Raw genomic sequence first — 15,751 nt, 5'->3', positions numbered from 1 at the left:
ATCCCCCTGTCGCACGGAAGTGACAATTCTGTCAACCAATCAGCGGACGGCACGTGTAGCTCCACCTTTTCAGTACCCTTTCAGACCGCTTGGTACCCCAACGGAGGAGTACCGAAAAATAGGTACGGCTTAGTTGGGACCCTGCCCAACTTTTGGCGGTGGAAACGCCAATATAAGTGGCCCGTTCCGCACTGTACCACACCGAACCGTATCACAAGAAAACGTACCGCACCGCTCAGTGGAAACAAGGCATAAGTCTATGATGACAAAGCACAGAGAGCCTTAAGTCCATGATGTCAGCAACAAAGAGAGCCTTAGGTCGAAGCGCTGCATTATACGACTTGCAGAGGCTTACAAGTATTTGGCTTGCTGAAATGGAATTGGGCAACACCCCATCCTCACAAACACCTCCCTCCCAGACCGGATGCATTAGATGAACTGGCTGAGTGAGTCCATGTCAGCAAATGACAGCGCACATGTTGGGGTGCTGGTGGTGAGGACAGTTCAGGAAGTGGAGGAGTGTGGTGGAGGGCCTGATGGAGGGATCAATGTTTGTGACGGTGCTGCAGCAGAAGAGAGGAACACTAGACACTGAGGCAACACCTCTGTGCCAACGAATATGGCTCCCGTCAGCACAAATGCACTCCTCCAGTATGACTGCCACGTCTCTCCTGCCTCTTTCAGGTTCCCTTCCTTTCTCTCTTACTGAGTAAATAAATTGTAGTTATTATATAGATAGTTGATCATCTCATTACATATGCTATATGCTATCTTTTTGCACAAAGAGCTCCCTTTTTCCATAGATTCTGTTTCTGTTCTATATAAGCCATAACGATGTAGACAGACCAGGGAATATGGAAGAGGACAACAGGGAAGAAGATTAACCGTTTCTCAAGTGAACGTCCTTGTTACCAGTAATGGAAGGAATGCTTTGTGGAGAGGAAGACTAAATCTTTGTAGAGAGAAGGAAGAGAAGACAGACAGATTGGTGAGAGAGACAGAAGCTTTGTCATTCAGCACCACCTATAACTTCAGCTATCTATGTGTGAAATTGCATATGTTGTCCTCAGGGTATAGATATCATTGTAGATATAGCTAAATAAAGGAGTATGCATTTGCACACATAAACACATACACATCTACTCTAAACTAGCTGAAAAAGGGAGTAAAGCATCACACAGCAGACAGAGAGGCGGGAACCACTGCAAAGGCTGCTCACTGCTGCATTCCCCAAGCCCCAGCCCCTCCATTGTTTTACACCATACTTTGCGATCAGTAGCAGTCTGCTTCTTTTCTTCCCACTCTCCTGGTCTTCCTTTCTGATTCTTTGGAGCACTTTCTTTGGTTTGAGAGGTGGTCAAACCGTATGTGTATCTACAGTGTGGAGCAGTTATGCTCTTCTGATAAGGGACTTTTTGCCTAAATATTTTGTCCAGTTTGCTTTTGGATTTGTTTGCTCACTACTCTTTGCATCTACGAATTGAAGTTGTTTGTTTTTTTGCCATTTGTCTTGTCTATCTTGAATGAAAGAATCAGCTGCACATAATAAACCCTTCATATATATATTATTTCCATTTCAAAATCACTATGAAAATACATATATGTAAAAAGGATTGGGATTTTTAAGAATCACATAAATTGGGCGTCTTTGGTGGTTTGGAAAAGCATTACTCATACAAGCATCCCACATCCAAAGGGAGAAAAGGCACGGACATAGAAAGATGGAGGATTTGTTGGGTGACTTTGTTTCACAAGATGGTGGCTGAACATGTGTTTAAGGGCATTGGAGTGTGAACAGCAAGATTCAGTCCACCAGGAGGGAAGGCAGAGAATGGGAGCCGGCACAGTGGGAATTAAAAACAGATGTTATTTATAAACTATGGTAATGTGTTATCTAGGCTATCTGTTGTCATGTTGAACAATCTAGCGTCCTCTCACTTTTCAGTGCAATGGAGGGGCACCCAAACCCTTCCAACAGTCTAGGTCTAGGTACGAAGCTGTGAGCCGTACGCTTGGGCATTGGTCAAGAACAATTAGACAGGACATATGCTAATGCTCCTGATAGATCAGCTTTCCGTTTCCTAGACTTAATTGGCCTGTCAGTAATGGAAGATTTCCTTTTGAGGTGTAGATGATGGCAGTCAATAGCTTTGCATTGTGGAACGGTGATATAGAAAGTGAGCAATGTTTAAGCAAAGAATGAAAAATAAATGTCTGACCTGCAAATGGAATGTTCCTCAGTAAATATAAAGTTGGACTGTGGGGTCCGTCCAATGTTAGATTAGCTGACCTAGTACATTATTGGTAGCATGAAGTGTATTCATGTCCAAGAAAACAAAGACTTAACCCTCTCAAGACCTTTAAAACTCGGAAATCAGCCCTGCAAGATACAGTTATGCCAATCGGTGCTGTGGACCACATGCAATTATATAATAAATTCTGCATCTAATCAAAAAGCTATCTATTGGTCCCCTATGAACATGATGTGTAATGGCAGAGGGCTAATACATCAATATGAATTCTTAATAAAGTATGCTAACAATCCCTGCAGTCTGCCTCGTGTCAGAATGCTTTAATGGTCAGCGGTGAACTCTTTAGTGAGAGGAAGTGTTTGTAATGTGTCGGTCACGTGCTTAATGGGCTATATGACGTGCCACAGCAAACAAACCAACCCAATCAAGACTTAATCTTAATGAGCTTCTCAGTGTATCATGTGATCAAGTGCTCTCCATTATGCTATGATTTAGCAGTCCAACGTCTCCAAATCCCACATCGGCACAGTTTAGGAAGTAAGCACCCGTCTTGCTCTTTGTCCCCGATTAAACCTGTCTAATGATAGGGTTATTCACATATTGTAGTTGATTGGGGTGATTAGAGCAGAATTCACTCATGCCAGTTGGCGAGTTTTTCTCCAACATTGTGTTTTGAAGGGGGTTGTAAACTTTTATACTTTGCATTTCTTCTTAAAAAGAATTCAACACTTAGATGTTTGAATGTGGTCTATTTGAGATCTTTTATAGCTGAGAAAATAATTTATGGATGGTTTTGCCCAAAGTCAACAAAACAACTAAATTTTATAAATCTATTAGTGAGAATCTTTTTAGTTATACCATGATTTCTTCTTCTTCCTTCTCAAATCTGATTTGAAAGAAGAAGTTTTGGAACCAGCTGGTCCTCTTATAGTGCGTCTTTAATAGCCCATATTACTGTTGAGGATTTGTGGATTCAGTTGAGGGTTAAGTCACAACGTGACTCAGCACTCTGAGCACTGTTGTACACTCAAGAGGCTAAATAGGCTTTAGTAGCCCTGTTAGGAACAGAATAATACTAGCATATCGCATAGACAACCGCATATCTGTATGGAGGAGAGAGCTGTAAGCATTGGCACAAAGTAGTCAAAGACACATTCAAGCTAAATCCATATAGCAAACAGAGTCACAGTCAAAAATATACAATGGAGCCATAAACTGAGAGCTTAAAGGGAGAGTAATTTCACCTAGGTGAAGCCGCCTTTGACCAACACAAGCAGCCTAGTTATTGAGCTTTACCTCAAAAGTATATTTTAAACCGTCTTGAACTTTCTTCACTTCGGCTGCATAAATAAGCTTATGTTATTAGTAGCTAAGCTGAAATTAGGTGACAAAACGTTGTGATATTGGCTCCAACTGTTTTTATACTTTAGATGCAAAACATTTGACCTGAATGGGAATGAGTTCTGAGAAGCAAGTGCGTTGCAATCAGGATTGCAAGTCATTACAAACCAGAAATATTCCGGAAACAGTCCACCTATGTATAGGCTACTCCATCACGCCTACAAGCACAACAAGCTACTAGTTATGACGTAGCTTTTTTCATTAATGAATGTGTGTGTTTTTTCATATTTTACCAGAAAACTTCTGCATAGGGTCCAATACTGCCGACTATAACCAGCATTACTGGTCCAATAGCGCCAACTAGAACCAGCATCACTGGTCCAATAGCTCCAACTAGAACCAGTCACACTAGTCCAATACTATGGTCAAATACCGCTATCTAGAACCAGCCTCACTGGTCCGATACCACTGACTAGACCAAGCCTCACTAGTCCAATGGTCCAATACCACAGACTAGAACCAGTCTCCCTGGTCAAATTCCCTCGCTAGACCAAGCCTCACTAGTCCAATACTCTATGGTCCAATACCACAGACTAGAACCATTGCCACCAACTAGCCTACTCACTTCAATGCAACCTCGAGTTGGCGGCACTTGCGGCACGTAACCGAAGATTTGTTATCAACAGAGAAAAAAACAGGTTGTTGGAAAATATAAGCGTCGCATCTTTCTTTTTCTTGCGTCGAACGGGTGGAGGTGGTCCGTTTTTAGAACCTCCTAGACTATGTCTGATATTGTCTCGTTTTAAAAGCATTGCGCTTCTTAGGCCCACGTAAACCAAAATACCAAAACAATAACATTGCAACCGCCTAACATTCATTTATACATTATTTTATTATGTAATGTTGCAGTTCGTATTTTGCCTTATATCGCCCGAAATTGTTTAAATGTGTCACGGCGTCTAATCAAATGCATTAATCACGTCTGGTGGAAAGCCCTCCCCCGTGCCTTGTTTTATGTCAAGTTCGACTTAATAGATCGACTGCTTGGCTCGTTATGCTGTCTCATGCCCTAATTTATTTCGTGGACTTGTAGGCTACACAAACTGCGGACGAAGCGCATGTTGTTGCAAGGGGTGCTGTTGAGCAAAGTCACGGCGACAAACAGGATGATGAACGTCGTTTACCAAGAAACCGGCTGGCATGCCGTCTATTAAGGATAACGTCACGTCTGTCAACCAAAAATATCTTCTCAATTCGGATCAAAAACACAATAGTTGTTAAATGTTTTCACATACAAACACCTATGTGTTAACTTACCGCCACATAAAAGCATGCCTTATTTCGTTTACATACCGTTAAATTTGAAGAGCTACTTTACCGGAGAGTTGTGTCTCGGAGGAGAGTCGGCTGCGCGTTTGTGTGCGTCAGCTGCACTAAAGTGGAGGAGAGCGAGGAGAAGAGAGAGGCGAGAGAGCGAGGCGCGCGAGAGGCGCGCGACAGGCGCGCGAGAGAGAAGAGAGAGAGAGAGAGAGAGAGAGAGAGAGAGAGAGAGAGAGAGAGAGAGAGAGAGAGAGGCGCGACAGGCGCGCGCGCGAGAGAGAGAGAGAGAGAGAGAGAGAGAGGGGACGAGAGATGTAGAGAGAGTAGAATTTGGCATACAGGTTTATGTTCACGAACGCAGACTGTTGGTATCGAAGTACGCGCGGGCTGCGGCAGGATGGTGTGAAGCAGGAGCCCTCAGTCTTTAGCTGCGTCCCGTTGCCGCTCTGAGCCAGGGAGGGGCGCACGCGACTCACATATTGCACCAGTTCACACCCGTGACGAGCTGATAAACTGTTGTTCGCATGAATGGATTAACTCCATGTATCGGGGTGGTGGGGTTTATTAACCCTATGTTTTAATAATTGAATGACGCAGCATTTTATCAACAGGTAGGCTACAAACAAAATCCTATGATTGATTTTAACACCAGAGCTCTCTTCACAGTTAAGATGTTGCGTTAAATTCATGTGTGGGTTATGACAATGGATTACACCCCCATTCAAAACAGTGGACTTAAACAGCTCTTGACCTGTGTTTTTATGTGTCGCGTTGTGTGGTGGCCTAAATATGTGGTCTGTTCCTGCACTTCTAACGTACAATACGTGTGTGTGCCTGTATCAGAGAGAAGATATTCACTCTGTCTATCACTTGGTACCCTTTCACTCACTCTCTACTGTCGCCTCTGCTCCCACCCCACCAAGACTGCATGGATTGCAGACCCTGGGATCGTTATCAAGGCTTTGCATTATTCAACAGTTGCTTCAATAATTTATGATTCAAGCGTCAAATTGGAAGACGGCCTAGTACTTCTGAAATGTCTCCCTCGAACACACACACACACACACACACACACACACACACACACACACACACACACACACACACACACACACACACACACACACACACATTTACACATGTATTTATGAAGTAGAGTAAGATGTCATAATACATTTCCATTGTGGGAGAGTATCCACAATGAAGTGTGTTTGTATAGCTGTAACCAATCAAGCGCTTCTGGATTCACCAAAGCTAGGCAAGCAGGCTATCGCTCAGTGAGATTAAAATGTCCACGATGACACTGCAGTTCAGCGCTATCAGATTAGCATTATGAAATCCATTTCATTCAGCCAAAACGTAGCTCAGAAAACCCCATTGAAGACTGTTTTGAAGTAATTTAAAAATGTTTTTGTGTGCTATTTTCCAAGGGGTAAAGAAAACACCTTCATGGAAATGTTGATTTCAAAAAATTGAGCTGTGGATCCGTTTCTAATGGCAGTAACCATTTGCGACTTCATCACCACACCCTGAACCACTTTACTGGAAACAGGTCAACTTTCAGGACAAATATATTGTAGAGCTACTCATCATTTTGAAGAACCATCCTTTACTATTTTGATAGTATTTTTTACAAGGTTTCTAGGTTGCAAGATATGCAACCAACGGAAGCTGTTGCATGCTCACAGGGCCTTAAAACATGGATGTTTGAACTGCTCACCCTTCTCCGTGTCGCTGCAGGCACCAGGGAGTGTTTTACTAGAAAGCACCCGACAACACGATGTGCAGCGATGCAGACAGAGCGGAGTAGACTGTACGCAAGCTCTTTCCCCACGATGGCTCAGTACAGAGCATGACACGGGATCTAACAACTTATTTTTCTCTGCTATAACAATCGTGAAGTTGCAGCATGTTTTCTGCAGACATGGCTGTGGGTGAGCAATATGTAGTGTAGGAATTTCCATTCTGTGTTTTTCCATGATGGCATCCATCTGATGTGTGTATAAGTCTGAAATGGGACAGAGAAGGACAGGGAGAGTGTTTGGGAAGGCGCACGTATATTTTGGGATGTTCCAGGATAAAGTGACCCACAAAAGAAAGAGTAGGTCACCTTGACTTATATTTAGCTTAAGCAACATATCAGGCTTATCAGACTCCCTTCCCACACACGCACGCAATCACGCACCCACAGAGACAGACATACACAAGCACCTCACACACACACACACACAGAATAGTGATGTAGAGGTCAGACGATGAAACTGCAATGTAAATCACACCCTGCATGGCTAGGCACTCTATGACACAGCAGAAATAAAAACAATAGTCATTAATAGCTACCCTCTTCCTACATCCATTTTCATTACAAGAGAAATTAAGACACTTGGTATTTTTCCTTTAATTTTACCATTATGTTTTTCTCCTGACCAAGTCATTAAATGCAAGTAATTTACTTGCTTTTTCATTACTTCCTTGCATGTACGAAACTTGAATATGTATTTAAAAAGTGATACATAACTACCAAACGACTATACCTAATGATCTTATAACTAATAAATAATAAACATGACATCCTGTTTATCATTTGACTTCTGAATGGCTGGTTGTGTCAGAGACACATAACCTTGTGTCTAACATCAATATCATTTGCTATGTCTGCGTCTGACCCCAAATGGTGGAGAATGCTGCAATTACAAAAAATCAACAATTATGCCATTAAACCCTAATAATAATTCAAATCCTGGAGTACTGAGATCAATGTGATTATTTATATGTGTATTCTCGCATATTCTTTCTTTACTATCTCCTGCTGCCATTCAGAGTTTGCTATTCTCAGGATTAGCAGCACTTGCAGGAATATTACATGGATGCACCCTGCTGTATTATTTTTAGTGATTTGTATAATGCTTCGGTTACCACAGTTCACTTGATGTAACACACACAGCTTAAACATTATGCTGCTATAAGCAAGGAGAGAGGTATGCTCAGTCAGCTATTTTACAGCTTCCTAATGTATACAAAACACAAAAGTGAAGCAAATCAATGGCTGAAACAGCAACAAAGCATATGCTCCACGTCCTGAGCCTATGAAAGATAAAAAGGCAGTGCACTTCTGTTGAGTGAGTGGAAATGGAAATAAAAACATAAATCTAAAGAAGAAAATGAAATTGATGCAATTTATAAAGCCACATGTGAACCTACTCTTACTATTTAACTGTAACTTCAGGACGCTACTCCAACCATAGGTTGGCTAATCAGATTTGCTTGGAGCTGCTTATCTGGCTTATGTGAGAATTTACCCCTGTCTGCCACATACATACAATGTATATCAATACAACACACACACACACACACTTAGACCCTTTTCACAGAGGTCTCATCGTAGGACAAACCATGTTATCACTCTTAACCCAAACAATGGGTCTGCTACCTTTATGTAACAGAGCAGGGGTAATAGACTAAACGAGTGAAGATAAGTTTGCTGCCCGTTCCTTGGTACATAAAAGGAGCAGACCCATACTTATATCTCTACACACGAGAGACAGAAAGAGAGAGAGGCTTGGTGCACAGTGAATTTAGGGTGGGATTTAGTGAGAGTAAACCACTGACACTAATCCCTGCTCTATTGCAGCCAGGTCCTGGCCTGACCGGGCCATGCCCGGTCAGGCCAGTGAGTGAGTGATTGAGAGTGATAGAGTGAGTGAGTGAGTGAGTGAGTGAGTGAGTGGGTGGGTGAGTGAGTGAGTGGGTGGGTGAGTGAGTGGGTGGGTGAGTGAGTGAGTAGGTGGGTGAGTGAGTGGGTGGGTGAGTGAGTGAGTAGGTGGGTGAGTGAGTGGGTGGGTGAGTGAGAGGGTGGGTGATGAGTGAGTGAGTGAGAGGGGGAGAGTGAAGGAGAGAGAGAGAGAGAGAGAGAGAGAGAGAGATAGAGAGAGAGAGAGCGAGAGAGAGAGAGAGAGAGAGAGTGAGAGAGCGAGAGAGATGGAATGAGCTCCACATCAGCTAACGCAGCATCTCAAGCAGGCCCATGCGTGTGTGTGTGTGTGTGTGTGTGTGTGTGTGTGTGTGTGTGTGTGTGTGTGTGTGGGTGGGTGTGTTCAAGGCTAGCTCAGGATTTGGTGTGTGGTGATGGTATTCGAGAACCTTCACACCTCCACGCAGAGCCATCAATTAATGAAATATTTGCGATTCGCAATATAAAAGCACCTAGTTGACCAAAAATCGTCACCACAAACCTCTTTAAACCTGGCAAAGCTAAGACACCTACATCCTTACATATTGCATGCTGGAAGAGAACAGGTTTGCCGAAAAATACGTTATATTTGATCTCACTAGAGGAAGGGGTATCACCTGCATCATCAGTTCACCATGAAGAAGCCAATGCTCGAGCAGTGTTACAGTGTCTAACCCTTTATCTTCACCCAGATTTTCCCAGGAGGTTCTGTGGGTCTTTTAAACTAGACCTTGAAGGTCTAGTTTAAAACAACCTGTGTGTGATTCAGAGGGTCTCCATCCATTGTTCTTTCTCCAATAGGAGAGAAATTGAAGGACAGCTGGGGTCCATTGGCCAGAACACCGAACTTCCTGTGGACCCAGTGCAATGTGATCCTCCTGTCTATTTCTGTAGCGTTTGGATTCCTCTCACCTAAGGGTTATTGATCTGCATTATACTGCAGACTAAAGAAAGAGGATTCTGATGGATAAGGAATAAGTCGATCCCCTGGAATCCTTGATCCCTTCCCCAGCTTTCCCACCAACAAAGAAAGCAAAATAAACATCACATCCATTGCAGAGATTAAATGATCCACTCACTTGAACATAGGACTAACAATGATGTCAAATGTATGTGTGAAGTTAAATACATAACTTTAATGACCTAATCCACTGACGGTTAATTTTCTACAGATGATTATAAATAGCATACTATAGTATAGTATATATTACTTAATCGATGAATGATATCTTAGTTTGAAGCCTGGATCTTGAATTGGTAAACCAGGAGTGACATGGTCACATACAGGAAAGGCAAGCAGTGTTTTCAGTTTTTAAGTGGCAAGATTTCAGCCAGTTATAAAGGGATTTACAGTAGTGAAGGTGAGGTGAGATAGAGACAAACAGCGGGACACCCCCTTGTTCCTATGCTACTTGACACACACACACACACGCACACACATGTATAAATATATTACTCAGCAGAGTTGTTGCGTTAATTTTACAAGAGTGAATAGGAGCCAAAGTAGATAGAGAAATAAGGAGAAAATACATACATCCTTATACTAAATCAAAATAACAACAACAACAACAACAACAACAACAACAACAACAATGTCCAGATCCATACTGTCAAGATTCAAGCCCTAGAAAAGGATCCTGTACAAGGTCTTCGTTATCGGTGCTTCATTGATCATGCTTGGTGAAGTCTTCATAAGTCTAACTGGTCAGGAAACGATAAAGCTACATGCATACCTATTCAAATACATCCCTTAGACACAAAATACAAACAGATATGCACATGCACATAAATACAGAAATTCCTCAAATATCATTGTACAGGGATAAGATGCACCATGCATTTATACATGGTAGGGGGATGCAGTACTAAAAATTAACAACAAATTGTAAGGATCATGTTATGAAAGGTGGGCCTCCAAGTGGATCAAAGTGTGCTGTGCTGCATCAAGGTGAGAAGACGTATGGAACCATCTACTTGTCTTGCTGTAGGGAAACCATTAAATCAATATATAACCTATTTACCTCGAGTGAAGTTGAGAAAAATCTAGGCTGAGCCATATCAATTATTTTACGTCATTTTGAATAATTTGAACTCTGCTTATGAAACACTTTGTTTGTATTTCAGCAGTTTATGCATGTTTATTTATTAAGGTTAGTAATAGTGGCCTGTTAAAATGGTCAGATAAACATACAAATTGTTTCTGGAGTGAACAGAAAAATAGGCAGGGGTTATATGGGCACAATCCCATCGAACACCAACAGAGTGCATACAATTGATTCATTGACCCGTTTAAAGTCTATACAGGTACTCACCTCTGACGTCGGCAGAGAAGTGGGCCGAATGCCGTGTTATAAAGCGCAGAAGCTGCTGTTGGAGATCACAGGTGTTGAGATCTACGTCCCAAGAGCGAATTCCTAGAGGATAACATTATATAGTACAGTGTAAGGACAATTGCATCACAAAAATCCAAATTCTGAACTACTAATTTGTCATTTGTAAAACAAAGATCAAATCGGGCTGCTGTATATTATTTATAAGTTATTTTCACACACACATAAACACACACACACACACACACACACACACACACACACACACACACACACACACACACACACACACACACACACACACACACACACACAAACTATGTCACAAATATACAGGGACCGGTTTGTCAATTCTATAGTAGTAGTAGTAATAGTTAGAAAAAAATGATTAAGAATCGAGAGGTGGAGTCTTACAACACTCCTTCGATACTTCATCCTACATCCCACCCCTCTCTCTCTTGTGCTGTCACAGTTCCTGTTTCTTAGTTTCTGCTAGATGTCATCCTGTCATCCTAAGTTGTCTTTCAACTGTGTTTATTAGTAATGTTTCTCAGATGTTTAGTCTATTTAGTTTTCCCAGTTCCTTTATTCTCTGCTCAGTGTTCACTTAATGCCACTTTTTGTTATTCGCAAAGCAAGTATTGTAAAGAAGTCAGCTCTCTTAGCATCTATTCTTATTTTTCATGTCATAAGGTAGGACCTGATAATATGCTCTTTTTTCTTTTGTTGTTTTGTTATGGAGGAAAACAAATCCTACTCTGTGCTTGGACTGTGCTGCACATTGTGCTCAATAATTAGATAATTTGTGGACACGACTGTTAGTATGCAAACAGCAAATCGCTTCTTTGCAAAAATCAAAGCTGTTTAATAACTTGCTTTGCCCTCTACTGAGGGACTGGAGTGCAGCCTCCAGTCAGCCTCTGACTGGAGGCTGCAGTCTTTTATTCCAAGGAAATGCTGTGTCACTGTTATAACAGCTAGCACTGGTGTTTTCAACAGGCATGCTACCACAAAAGCATTCTCCCCGCTTGGTGTCATAGCCTTTAAGGTTTGCTTCCTCTTTGAGAGAAAAAATGCTTCATCATTCGAAGAACATATTACATTACATTATATTTATTTAGCTGATGCTTTTGTCCAAAGCGACTTACAAAAATACTTACAACTTCATTCAACCATGAAGATACAACCCAAAAACTTGCAAGAGGTGATATGACACAGTAATAGATATTTCCATATAATAAGAGTCACAGGATCTTTAAAAGATGAGGTAACACATGGTGATTGATATACTAGAGGATGACAGGTGATGCACCTATTACCCTAGGAGGACTGAACACAACAAGGTTGTAGGATGATGCAAGAAAGACTGCAGCCTTAATCAGGTGACTGCATGTGGTCATGGGTTACGCCCATAGAGGGCAGGCTGACTCTGACATACTTAAAAAGTATATTTATTCCTCCTAAAAGAAAAAATGAAAAACACAATTGTGAGTCGTATGATCTTCAGTGGCTTTACGGTTTGCGATGTTAATTGCCGATTTAAGACATTCATCCCTTTTCTTCAGTTTTACAACCCGCGAGCTGCCAGGTTGCCTTGGCAACGTTAAACTGCTGATACACCCTTAAAAGAAAATAAATAAAACCCTTAGGAGAAAAATAATAAAGCAAAGGCAATATAAAATACAATACACTCTTTACTAACTCCACTCAGACATATTAATGTATAGGATTTAATGTGATGTTAATCGGACTCCCTTGACATGTATTGACAGGTGTAATTGGACATCCAACACTCGTTAACGGCAAGCTAGTATCAACCTGTCCCCGTTTAGGATGCTAAGCCCAGCGCAACTACCGCTAACAAACTACAAACTACACATCGACAATGGTTAAGGGTACACTAAATAGAGAACCTACATTACTGACAACATGTATGAATGTATAGAATATTTAACTACCTGAATCACTAAATGAAAAACACGATTGTGAGTCGGCTGATCTTCAGTGGCTTTAGTGGTCCCAACGTTAACTGCAAACTGAAGACCGCAGCCCGCGCCCACGTATCAATCCGCTGATGGTCTCGTGGCTTTAATGATCTAACATCGAAATGCTTGATATGGAATGGTGGTGTCTGTAAGTGCATGCATGAAAAATAATACGAATATAGTGGATAATTACACATACATTTACAATGGGCCACAAAGCTACAGCCTAGAAAGAATTTAGAGTTTGAGTGTCCTTTCTCATCCCTACAGTATGCTCACTTATCAACTTCGACTATAGAAGGTTCATGCAGGAAATAACCAAGGAATAATTCTGAGGTAGATGGGCCAGGAAAGGCCACAAATTTTCATCGGCCTCATCAAAAGATTCTGACATTTCCATCTTCACCATGTCCATAATGTGGGGGTGATGGCCTGTTCATTGGAGTAGACACAATTGTGTTACCTGTTTGTGTTCTTTCTTTTAATCTGTCACCATTACCAATATTCTCAAAAATAACATGTTGATACTTAAATCATCTACAAGCCCAATTCAAAAGACTTAGTGAGAAATAGCAACAAGTCAAGTTCACACAGTTATCAAGCCCATTAAGTAGTCATGAAATGTGTTTTTGTTAAGAATTCGAATTATTCTCTGCTATACTTTGGATTACAACACAGCTTTATGAAGGATATAGGCTGCTCCTACGGAGTGATTTAACATTGTTCTATTCAGAGAACAGTACGACTTTACACCATTGTAATGTCAATAAATTTATTATATAAGTCTCCATGAATAAATGTAGGCTAAAGGCTTTGATAAATTCAATATGATAACATATGTGTTCCTTCCTATGAATCCTAATCATACGAACGATGAACATCATCATAATAATCATATTCATAATAATTAAAAGCGCATTGTGCATTTCTGAAATCCCAAATTAAGTTTGAGAATAAGTTTGATTCCCCTAAGAGCATTTATCCCCGAGGAAAAATCTATTCAAAACGATGTTTTGTCATTAGGACTCACTCCCACCCACACAATTTAAGCACACACAACATGCACAACTTGTAAGTGAACGCATAGCATAGTCAGGACGCACTTTGTTTATCCCCGGAAAGTTACTGCATTGCATACTGCAATGCTGCAGCTGCTTCCGATCAGGCATCCATTTAATGCGCCATAGATTGTTGTCCGTGGGAAACCGCTGGTGTTTCAAGGCACAACACTATTCTATACCTTTGCTTTTGTCCAAAAATAGCTCACATCATTCTTTGGTGCACATATTTGAATAACGTCGTTACGTTGGCCAATTTGAAAAACAATTGAAAACACCCACCCCGCTCTATGTGATCTCTAGCGGCGTTGAGTTGATGGTCGGTGGAGATCTCTCCGATGACCACCAGCATGTAATACTTCCGCTGATCGAACAGCGGTCCGCGCGGCTGTCGCTCTCCGCGGTGCTGACGATGCTCCGGCTCGGACCCGGGTGGCGGTGCGCCTACTCCATCGTCCTCCTCAACCACCGCTAGAGAACCTCGGACCGGAATCTCCATGGCAACAACCCCTCGTGCAGACGCCGGGGCTGATCGCATCGCCATGACAACTGCGCCGGTGTGAGCGAGGGTAAGGTAGGGGGAGTCACGGTGTTCAGTGCGCGGGGGGTAGAGTTGATGGATACAGTTTTTGAGCGGTGGTCTCGTCGTTGATTGGTCCACAGCCCGATTGCAGCGAAGTGATGTCACTTAATGGCTTGTCCAAGTCTGTCCTTACACGACGAGACTGAGTTTAAGGCCCAAGTCCAGGCAAATGTATAGTCTAATATTAATGTCCAAGACAAACAACGTGTCTTGGACATGTCGAATTCCATGAGAAACTTTTGTTTGGTAGACTAAATAAGTAGGCTCATAATAAGTTCCAGAGTAAAACACGGATTCCATTTCATTTCTGTATGAAACATCAGGGGCATTGGACTTAAAAAAGAACCTCTTACTCGTTTAGACTTTGTTTCAGTTGTTTATTATTCCAGATGTGAAACTAAGCCATTTAGCAAGAGCATTTGGTTTGACCATTTCCTATTCATACATTGAGATAAACACTGATGTATAATGCCTTTGTTTAGCTTTCAACCCCTTCTCGGTTACTGTTCACATACAGCCCAACCCTAGACAGAACACCACCGGTATGGACCTAGGGTTTAATGTGTTATTTTTAATTGTATCAGTTGAAGGTGAAAGATGTCCTCGTTCCCAGGCGTTCTCATTTCACCAGGGAGAGGTGTTAGATGTCATAGGTGAGGCTGAGCATGGGAAAATTGTATAGTTTTCAGAAGCTTGCCTTGCCATTTATGGATGAATACACAGCGTATTTCAATGCAAATGACAGCCTGACATGTAAGCCTAAGCATCATGCCGACAATATTCCCAAACTCATGCACCTTCATTAAGCGGAGGGTCCTGCGCCTTCCCATCTTTTCAGATGAGTACGGTGAATCAGCATTTCAAAAGCCCACTTCAGACACAGCATCCTCTAGTGGTCAGTTGTTGTACCTGCTTTTAACATGGGAAGTCTTGAAGGAAGGGGTTACAGTATATGAATTAAGCCTTGCATGTTTGGTAGTCTGCCCATATATGCGTATTGAAGTCAACTAAATCAAAGCTGTCATTTGTCAACAGAAAAACTGGATAATGCTTAACATTGCTGATTATGAAGCCACAACTAATTAGAATGTTGTTAGTTAAAAGAGGAAATATTCAAGCTCATAGACAGCCCATGCTCATGTTCAAGGTCAT

The 15,751-nt window shown here is 41.7% G+C and overlaps 1 protein-coding gene across 1 annotated transcript in view; it reads right to left on the bottom strand.

Moving 5' to 3' along the window:
* LOC307080191 (uncharacterized protein) overlaps positions 1 to 14,592 on the bottom strand; it is a gene marked incomplete at its 3' end in the record, with an annotated part of 36,542 nt that extends 21,950 nt beyond the window's left edge. The window contains exons 1-2 of the mRNA XM_079742829.1: positions 14,299 to 14,592; positions 10,956 to 11,057 (exon numbers count right to left, since the gene is read on the bottom strand). Coding sequence (XP_079598955.1) covers positions 10,956 to 11,057; positions 14,299 to 14,560 — 364 coding nt within the window. The 5' untranslated portion in view covers positions 14,561 to 14,592. The remainder of the gene's footprint in view (positions 1 to 10,955; positions 11,058 to 14,298) is intronic.
* Between the last annotated feature and the right edge of the window lie 1,159 nt (positions 14,593 to 15,751).

Source organism: Pollachius pollachius (genome assembly GCF_949987615.1).
Source record: "Pollachius pollachius genome assembly, chromosome: 9".
Lineage (NCBI taxonomy): Eukaryota > Metazoa > Chordata > Actinopteri > Gadiformes > Gadidae > Pollachius > Pollachius pollachius.
Note: the sequence above shows the minus strand (reverse complement) of the source record. Positions and strands in the feature narration are given on the sequence as shown.